The 10,406-nt window shown below is 39.8% G+C and overlaps 1 protein-coding gene across 1 annotated transcript in view; it reads left to right on the top strand.

The window, feature by feature from the left end:
• The window catches only part of LOC104961370 (copine-1), a 22,138-nt gene extending 12,237 nt beyond the window's left edge, over window positions 1-9,901 (top strand). The window contains exons 6-16 of the mRNA XM_010789655.1: window positions 2,200-2,283; window positions 2,446-2,535; window positions 2,621-2,719; window positions 2,803-2,889; window positions 3,297-3,356; window positions 3,610-3,743; window positions 3,867-3,921; window positions 4,062-4,116; window positions 4,966-5,099; window positions 9,268-9,270; window positions 9,857-9,901. Of these exons, the coding sequence (XP_010787957.1) occupies window positions 2,200-2,283; window positions 2,446-2,535; window positions 2,621-2,719; window positions 2,803-2,889; window positions 3,297-3,356; window positions 3,610-3,743; window positions 3,867-3,921; window positions 4,062-4,116; window positions 4,966-5,099; window positions 9,268-9,270; window positions 9,857-9,901 (846 nt within the window). The remainder of the gene's footprint in view (window positions 1-2,199; window positions 2,284-2,445; window positions 2,536-2,620; window positions 2,720-2,802; window positions 2,890-3,296; window positions 3,357-3,609; window positions 3,744-3,866; window positions 3,922-4,061; window positions 4,117-4,965; window positions 5,100-9,267; window positions 9,271-9,856) is intronic.
• Window positions 9,902-10,406: the final 505 nt, after the last annotated feature.

Below are 10,406 nucleotides of genomic sequence, written 5' to 3'. Positions count from 1 at the left end.
CTCCTTATTGTGAAACAGCCTAATCTCCCGTTAGCTCCGAGCTAGCACCAGATGCTAAAATCAACCCTGTACTCTCTCAGTCTCTCTTTCTCTTTCTCTCTCCTCTCTCTCTCTCTCTCTCTCTCTCGAATCGAATCGAATCGATATCGACCAGTGGGCCTTTATTTGTCATGGAACAATCAACGAATCTACAAAACAATGACACCAGGCCAAGCTCACCTTCATCTTTTGGGAACAGAAACATCTTCACTTCGGCAGACTTGACATTACTCACAGCCAGCGGCAATGCATCGCTTCCCGCTGTGTTTTTTCCTCCGATTTTTTTCACTGTCGCTCATTGTCAGGTTTTTCGATGTTGGGCAATCACTTGCCAGTCGACTCCGCCAACACTTTCCAGTAAAATACTGCTCAAAAACGTTGAGAAATTGACTTTTGAAAAAGTGAAAAACATGGAACGGTGGTGAATGTAAATTTAGTGGCGGCGGCGTCCATCTCGTGACGGTCCCGCAGTAGATCGCAAGCCACGCCCACGAAGCGGAGGTCAACTGCGCCAGATTTCCAGGGCGGCAAATTCAAAACTCGTCAAATTCATTGCTATCCAACATCTTTTGAATATGGGTCCATAGACAATTTGGTCCATTACCTATACATATTAGCATAACAGATCATGCACAGGTGCACACTTTCACTGGGCCTTTTAAGGCGGAGACACCCCCAGGTGATAGGGTAATTTTTTTTACTTAAAGGTATCAGCTAGAAATTTCTCCAGTTAATTCTTACAATAAGGCAAATCTGTCTTTTGTATTACAGTTTCTTGAATGCATGTTTACATATGCAAAATTAGGCCATTATCTCATCAAATATGTGCCATATTTTAACACATTCAGGAATACGAAATCTGAACTTTGGATAAAGCCAGGTTCAAAATTCTTGTTTCATTTTGTCGTCCATATTAGTATCTAAGGCTTTTACAAAAGGATTTTGGATATCTCTTTTTATCACTCCATAAATCAGGAAAATACTGTCAACAGCCTAAATATCAATTATTGCCATGTTTTTAGGTTACAATGTTGTATAATTCAGGCTATGAATGATATATGAACCAAACCCGCTTTCTGTAAAGCCTTCATAATATTGATAGGAATATAACTGGAAGTTGGTGTGTCTACGTGCTACTGAGTTGAAATTTCGAACTCAGAGTAGGAGAAAAAACTCATTTTTGTGAAAAGGACCTTTAAGATTGCAAGTGAGGCGGCTAGCTAAACCTCCTGTTCTTTGGTGACAGCTTGCGCCTCGAAGCTCTTCGCGTGAAGGTATTTCATGTTCGGGGTCATTTGTTTTTTGTATAATCTTGCTTCGTGCAAGGGATCATTGTTGTCATTCTTCTCTGTAAAACTTTTTTTTTGCCGTTCTTTTGCCATTTTGAATTACATTTCTAGCGGAAAGCTAACCAGGAAGTGTTTTCACACACGTGACGCATCTGAACGAATCACGTTGTCTTGGAAAATTGACACCAGGCCAATGAGATTTCGTTTTTTGGTTTAAGGACCCCTTTGTGCTTTCACGATTGGTTGCTGATACAAAGGAAATTGACCATATTTGGATCCGATGAGATTGTGCAGGAGAGACACAGCTTTCTAACGATATCTCTGTTGACATGGTGCACCACAGCGGTCGCGGTTACTTTATGTTACGTTGAAAGTAACTTTTGGTGGGAATTTTAGGAGAAATCTACGCGGCAAATAGACAACACTATAGTCAAATAAGACACTTAAATGGTGTATTTTTGTACGTTTTCTTCCAAAAGCCTGAAAGGAAACATGTTTATAGAATTCAAAATAGCACAAAAATCTCAAAATTGACCAGTTCTTGAAAAACGATGTTTTTGCCTGCCGTGTCTCGCCTTAAATAAGTGCAGGGCTGACTCCTTTGATGGAAGACTAAAGTGACTATACCTTTACTTTTTGTTATGCACATCCATACTTATAAAGTTCATTGTAGTTTAGAAACCTGGTTACCCATACATATAAGTGGCAGACTAAATCTGCTTTCTCCTCATTAATATTTCTATAATCCCATAACCTGATTACTGGTAAGGGGTTTCTCATTTAGCATCTCTGCTTACTGGAGAAACAAGGCTGTGATTCAGTCACTTCAAAAATGTAAACACACTGAATGACATGTCTTTTCTCTATTCAGGATACGTTTGGGAAGTCTGATCCATTCTTGGAGTTTTTCAAAAAAGCAGACGATGGGAAGTGGCAGCTGGTCCACCGAACAGAGGTACACACACACACACACACACACACACACACACACACACACACACACACACACACACACTCACACTCACACTCACACTCACACACACACACTATGATGTCATTTAAATTCAAACGATGGTGAAAAATGGCTAATGATGCCTGTTTGTGTCATTGTGTGTAGGTGGTGAAGAACAATCTGAGTCCCTCGTGGAAGAAGTTCACCGTCGCCCTGCAGACGTTCTGCGGCTCCGACCTGGAAAGACCACTGAAGGTTCGACCAATCAGAATCCACCTTCAGTCAAAACAGCCCATCAAATCTGTAACAGTTAACATGAGCTCTGCTCCCCCCTCTGCAGGTGGATTGCTCTGACTATGACAGCGACGGCACTCATGATCTGATTGGTTCTTTCACCACTAAAGTCTCCGAGCTGATGAAAGCTGCAGGTGGTTCCCCGGTGAGCTCAGGGAATATAATATTATTTATGTTATATTCGCACGCTTCAGAGGTTTTTAACGTGTCTGGTGCGTTGTCCTCCAGGTGTCGTTTGACTGCATCCACCCCGACAAACAGAAGAAGAAGAAGAGCTACAAGAACTCTGGAGTCGTATCTTTGAAGAACAGCAAGGTAAAGACCACATTACCCAGAGTTCCCTTCTTTGTAAACCATAAAGGGGGAGTCCTTCCAAAGTTTTCCTTTTACCTATAGTGCCGGTTTGAAAATACTGGTGTCGACTCTGAATCTGAGAAGGTACCAAAGCTGTCGTATAAATGCAGTGGAGTAAAAAGTAAAATAATTGCAATATTTACTTTATTTAATGTAGTGGAGTAAAAATGTTAATACTTTTCAAAGTCATCCTCAACTACAGCACTAAATGTACTTGATTACATCCCACATCTTGTTTCAGATAATTTTTCCCAGATGATGTAAATGCCTTTGTCTGCAGTGGTATTTTGTGCCGTGAAAAACATATATAAACTAGCCATGCTTCACTTCTGCGATTGTTTCTTGAATGTTTCACTGTGTGTTTGCAGATGTTAACTCAGTACACCTTCTTGGACTATGTGATGGGCGGCTGCCAGGTCAACTTCACTGTATGTTTACATCAATACATGCACATTTTAATCCACCAATTACAGTCAAGTCCACATCATTAATATATATATATATATATATAAAAAAATCAAACTTATTAAATGTTGTGTTTTTTAGCTGATAAGATGATTGCTATCAGGACCTTTTATTAACTGTGATGGATACAGACGTTTCAGTTATCAGTCATAATCCCTTCCTTGATCTGTTCTATACCGATGTATTTGAAGAATGGATGAATGTGTGACACTGCAGGTGGGGGTCGACTTCACCGGCTCTAACGGAGACCCTCGCACGCCCAACTCTCTCCACTACATGAGTCAAGACGGGCTGAACCAGTACCTGTCGGCTCTGTGGTCCGTGGGTAACGTGGTGCAGGACTACGACACGTGAGTACACGCTCACACAAACCTGGGGAAACAACTACGCAATCAAAAATCTGAATCCTGCTAGAAAAATATAATATGCTATTATTTATGTGACTCAGTGTTTTTTCTCTTTTCCTGTTTCAGTGATAAACTCTTCCCAGCGTTCGGTTTTGGAGCCAAACTGCCTCCAGACTACCAGGTAAGCAGCCAATCACAACACAGCAGATTAAATCAGTTTTTATAAAATTGAATGTTGAAATAACAGCATCAGGTTTTTCTAGCAGCCAATCAGACCTGTAGATTGCTTTTGTTTAATTATCTGTTGTATTGATCTTTCAGACTGCAAATCATGAGTTCGCCCTCAACTTCAACCCCGCCAACCCCTTCTGCCAAGGTATTCACACGCAGTTACAGCCCTGTACTCTAAATCTTTCACTATCTCTTGTTTATAGTTTACAGTTCTGAAGTTGAAATACTCAAATACATGGTACCAAGGACTAATGTTATTTGTGACAAATTGACAATATGAAATGATAAGTACTGATATTATGATACTAAAGAAGCATTTCAGTGTTGATGCTAGTCCAGGTGGAGCTAGTTTTTACTACTTTCATTTGTATAAAACTGTAAGGATTGTAACTAATTGGTCCCCAACCTAATGGTCACACCCTCTTTGAAAAGGAGACAAAAAAAAAGTGCTGTCAGTACACTTGTCCCTATTTGTGATTGGTCAAATGTTGCTAACCCCGCCCCTTTCACGTGAACGCGCTCTCAGCTGGAGAGAGAAACACTGGCTTGATTTACCGACTTGATAACCAGCGTCGTAGGACCACTTGGCGAGATCTCGATTGTTAGGGTTAGTTTAGATAACTCAAACATATCCAGGGTATGTTGAACTGGCTTCGTAGTACAGGCCACAGGTGGCTGCATAGCAGCGCTAATGTCAAAGACACAAACATTATATTTTTATTTTACCAGGATGCAGTGACACAAATATTTGGGAAGGCCTAGCCTTCCCTAGCCTACAGTACCCGCCGCCCCTGGTACACACATTATAAAATATCCCTGGTTCTTCTTATTTCCCTGGGTAACTACAGCAGAGTTTGACAAGAACTACAGAGAATTCCTGTAATCAACCCGAACTTGATAACCTGATTTACTGTTTCTATATTTCCCTAGATTGTCTCAGCTGCTCAACATATGACTAAATATTTTCCTCTCTGTTAAACCTCTTCTCTGTCAGGTGTCCAGGGCATCGTGGAGGCCTACAGGATGGTCCTGCCTCAGCTGAGACTCTCTGGACCCACAAACTTCTCCCCCCTCATCAACCACGTCGCTGGCATCGCCTCCCAAGCAGCGCAGAGCAACAACGCTGCTGTGAGGACACACACACACACACACACACACACACACACACACACACACACACACACACACACACACACACCGAGTGACACGAGCAGATTTAGGTCGAGACCGGCGGAAAGTTTGTCTCAAAACTCTGTGTGTGTAAAAAGACGATCCACAAGCAGATATTTGAGATCCACAAGCCCATTTTTGGTTGACAAATACAAAATGGATTGACAAATGCCTGATCGAAAGTTGTCAATGTTAAAGAGATTTTCACAATTTCCTATTTGTAACTTAATTGTAGTATTCACAGAAAATATTTTGCGTATTTGCAGATCTGTTTTACATTTGCACATTTATTAGTGAGTTTGCAAATCTTTTAAATGCATTTGTGGATGGTGTTTTACATTTACAAATCACATATTTACACACAAATTATTTGTATGTTCACGCAAATAATTATGAGACAAATTTAAGCCCATAAGACTAGCTTGTTGCAGCCGGTGTCCCAGTGGATGAAGCCAATGCAATATTGTCACTAAGTCCTTGGCAGCGGGGCTTGACTTGAGAAGGGGCCACAGGCCAAGTCAGTTCAGTACGCTAAAGACAAGCTGTTTTACAGTCACTTTCTCTTTAAGTCACTCTGGTTCCTGGCAAGTCCCTTTTGTCATGGTCTCCTTTCCCTTTCTGTTTTAAAGCTGCACTCTGATGCAAGGAGCAGATTAGTGTTACATGGCAATGTTTCCTACAACCTTGACATTCTTGACATTTTTTTAAACTACAGCACTTTGAACTGTGACCTACATGGTTTCTTGAGGGAATCAAGAGGTAAACAAGCACTGTTAAGCTTTTTCTGACCTTTATAGTTGACTTTACTGCCACTATTTTCATTTATTCAGAATCAGTGATGGATTTGTTTTTCAGCCATAGTGGCATGAATTTAGGGATTGGATATTGGAAGGTTTCCCACTACAACATTTTGAGAGATTCATGGTCCCCAGAGGAGCAATCATACTAATATTGGTGATCACATGACTTTTTCTTTGAGTACCAGGAAAAGCGCTTTATAAATGTAATGTTTTATTATTATATCCATCAGCCCTAGCTGTACTTTTTGTCAATGAGCAAATGTTAGTATGCTTATATAATTTGTATTCAATTCAGATTGTGGCTTCCAATAATCATTAGAAAACAACAAAGCTCTGTTTTTGTCTTGTGTCATACATCCAGTGCATTCTAGTTTGGTTTGCTTTTAATCCTCCCCAGTGTTTCCCATAACATGATTTGTCAAAGGACGGCCGTGCAATGTGGGAGTATCCTTTCGTTGGAACTCCCCCAGCTTGCGTGCCCTCGCTGGGTCATTTCCTCAGTGACACTGCACTTTAAATGGCTGAATAAATCGAACCAATCTCATCATTACGTTATAATTTCAATAATTCCCAATTGTTCTGTCAGTTATATGTTAATACAGTTGATATATTTTTCGTAGCAGTCAAAAAAAGTCAAGCAATAAATTCCTTTTAAAATGGCTCGCAGTCAAGACCTTACTTTTCCTCAGTGATCACTGAGAGTCACTGTACTGTAGTACCATGTAAACATGTCCACTTGATCAAGGAGCCTCAGGCCCGGCCCGGATGGGGCTTCATTCTGAACACTGCTGGTTCCTCCAGCTGGGCCTACAACCTCAACAGAATCACACACTCTGCCCCACCTGTGACAATAAACAGCTTTATTACCTCCTCCCGTCCACTGACGCCATTTAATGCTTTCACTGGGATCATCATGGGGACAGATCCAACTACAACCCCTTAAAGCTCACCTGACAGAAAGAGAGTGAGAGAGTGTCAAACATTTTCATTTATGGAATTTAAGCAATGTTAGCTTATTATTATTGATTCATACTTTTCATTAGTTAATCTTTCCTAATATGCCACTTTATTGAATTCTGAGACCAGTAACCCAATTAAAATGACTATTGCTGATTCAAGTCTCAATTTTATAGATGGTAACAGCAGCAGGTTGAGATGGCTTGATACCACCTTTTTGGGGGCGAGATATAGCAACATTTAGGACCTGCCAATACTGATTCTAATCAATATATGGAGAAAAATACTTACAGCAGGCAGCTAACACTTTTACCACTTTGTATGTAATGGTATGTTTGTCAGTATCTTTTGTATGATTCAAACTTCAATTTTTAAATTTATTTTATAACTTATGATGTGTTAACCAATGATTCTGATTACATAAGATTCCGTGTGGGTTTTCACCATACATCAGGTCCTCCCAAGATGCAAACTTAAAAAATGTTGGCCAATCGCCAGCCGTGGTCAACTCCACTGGTTTTAGTTAGTAACCCTAACCCTCTCGTGTCACATCTGATTCCAAGAGACCAAGATGGCAATGGCCAAAATGCCAAACTAAATGATAGTCCAAAAACCAATCTGTGTCGTCATAGTGGCTACTTTTACAAGTCTATGAGTCCTCTATACATACAAAGAGACAGCCTATCATGCAAAGTTCACTAGGGATTTTTAGTTCATCGAGAAGTGAATGAATGGTCAGACAGATTAATTGATCTCAGATGTGTGAATGGTTCCAGTCCTGTTGAGAAAGTTAGTTTTTGCTCTCTCGTTTTTACAGCCTCTGGCATATTTGGGCATTTATATAAATATGTTTTTTGTTGGGCAATATTCTGCCCAGTCCTCATAACTCCTTTAAGTCACACAGACTCATTAAAGTGATTGATTGGCTTCTCAGGTCTTTTCTTTTTCCACTACTTTATTTACCTGTTTTGGAGCCCATTCGAGTTTTACACTAGATGTTGGTAACATGATCTCTTTTTTTTCCCTGCTTAAGAATTTATACAACGTATGTCACCCTGTACTGTATCCAGAGTTACTTCTCCTTATAGCCCAACGGCTCTTTTTCCGGGGAAGCCTAAAAGACGGCTCTGTAGGTTAAGGAGTGTTAAAGAGCCACACACATGGTTTTCCTAAGCTATAAATCTTATGGACAATTTCTGATGTGGTTACAGATTTATACCTCCCCAACTAAGTGCAACAGCTGCAGGTAATTACTTCCTCAGCTGCCTAACTTTACCTCCACTTGTTCACTCTCTGTAGCTCTTCGTCTATTACTGATTCTATACTAGCCTTTTATCAATTCAAATAAGATGATAAAGCGGGGTACATTAATCTATTGGCATAAGGATATGGAGACACTGAAGCAGAGAGTAGAAATCCAACTCTAAGTTAACATTTTTACAGTTGCACCCTTTAGTAAGCAAACCTTGACTCTTGGTCAGACTATGAGTACTATGTAGCTTTATTGGAGTACTTTAGTTAAGCATTACTTTGATTTTCCGGTACTTAATGTGTAAAAAACTATTTATACAATTGCTTTTGGGTAACAATTGTGGTTCTCCATTGTTTCTAACTTGTAGATTGAAATCTTTAGACTGGTCTAAGAGCAGAACATTTCCAAAATTGGACATTAAAACGTTTTTGAATGACCGTAAATATGTTGTTTGTTTTTTTGTTTTTTTTGTTGTGTCTCATTATGAATTTCTTTATATATTCAGTACCGGGTCATATATGACATGTAATCCCTTGGCAATATGCCATGATTTGTGTTCTTTACTTATACTTGCTATTTTAAGTTCATACATGGGTTCACAAGCATAGGAGAATGCAATGACTTCTCAGATAGCTTACTCATAGCGTGACACTTCTTACCCTCAACAGTCAACACCTTAACCACGTATTTGACGGGGGTGGGACCAACAGCGGTTGCGAAGGAGCCTGTGAACACCGCACTCTAAAAATGGAAGTCATACCAGTATTATACCCTTTGTACTACTCTTATTTTCTCAAAAATGGTATGGGTTCATTGAGTTTATTGAGCAGTCTCTAATGGTCCATTAATGCGAACAATAGCACAAATGCTAGCTAGCTGTGATTGTCATATCCGGTAAGTCCACAACAGCTGTGTTCGATTTGAGATAATCTAGCAGTTCATGTACTACGCAAGTAGGTTCACATTGTGCGTCATGAACAGAAGTGCCAAAACTGAGAAACACCTTGATTTTCTCTATAGGGTGTGAATTTGGTTCCCTTGACGATGTAGGTACTGTAAAATGAAAGGTGAAATATTTGTGAAGGGGCAGTAAAAATGCCATTACCAAATGCCTCAGCAAGTGTTAAAATAACAAGAATGTGTCGAGTGGGAATTAGTGCTGACGTTAGCAAATTAGGCTCACTTCCTTTAATTTTGTGAGTGGAACGTTTAGTTGAATGCAAAAAGGACAGAGAGGTTAGATTGCTAATGTTTTTAGCTAACGTTATTTGGATGCACATTTGAAATAGGCCCTATTATGCTTTTTGGGGTTTTCTCAAACAGACAGTGTGTTATGTTTTATGCATGTACTGTAAGTGATCTGCAAAGGCTAAAACCCCAAAGTTCCCTCACACATGAGTAAAGGCAAAAAATACAAATATGATGAACATATTAGGGCCCCTTTAAGGATATAGGTACAAAACAACATTCTACCTATATCCTTATCCAGTTAGCCGTGCATCATTCAAGTTTACAGAACTTGTTGTTGAAACAATGCTTCTCTGTTATCACCCCAGAAACTCAAGAGACTGGAGTGACCCCAAAACATGTGTTAACATAAAATAAATAATATGCACAATAACTGCAGTTACATTTGAAGTATCTATTTTATTTCCCCAAAAACTAAACAAAAATTCAATCTGCAGTTTTTTTTGTAAAAATGTTAGTATTTCCTCCAAGCTTCTTGTGGTCAGGTCACGGCATCCATCTAAAATCATCAGTGAAGAGTTGCCAGCTGATAAATCCGTCAGAACGTGACCTTGGCAGCCTGTGGCGTTAGGTGCACTCAGTACACTCTCCCAGCCTGCACTGGGGTGAGGTCCCACCATGCGCTCATGCCCATAACTCAACTGCAGCCAAACCAACTCATTAGTGATACAATCCTCACCACGCGTGTGTGCGTGTGTCTTTGTGTGTGAATGAGCAAATGAGAGAGTAAGGGGTGAGATTTCACGTTGTTCTGGAGGATTTGTCATCACAAGCTCAGAATGTATTATATTGTTACAATATCTCTCGTATTCCAACTACCTGTAAAATGTTCCGATTTGCTAATATTTTCCATGATATTTTCCCAGATTCGCTTGATCACTCCCAACACATTATCCACACATTATCCACTCTTTGCTTGCACAATATCTATTCATGTTACTCAATAATCCGACCAAATGTCCCAATTTAATGTGCTTATTAACCATTATGAAAACAGACATGTTATGA

The sequence above is a fragment of the Notothenia coriiceps genome, unplaced genomic scaffold (assembly GCF_000735185.1).
Source record: "Notothenia coriiceps isolate Sejong01 unplaced genomic scaffold, NC01 NC01_scaffold00033175, whole genome shotgun sequence".
Classification (NCBI taxonomy): domain Eukaryota; kingdom Metazoa; phylum Chordata; class Actinopteri; order Perciformes; family Nototheniidae; genus Notothenia; species Notothenia coriiceps.
Note: the sequence above shows the minus strand (reverse complement) of the source record. Positions and strands in the feature narration are given on the sequence as shown.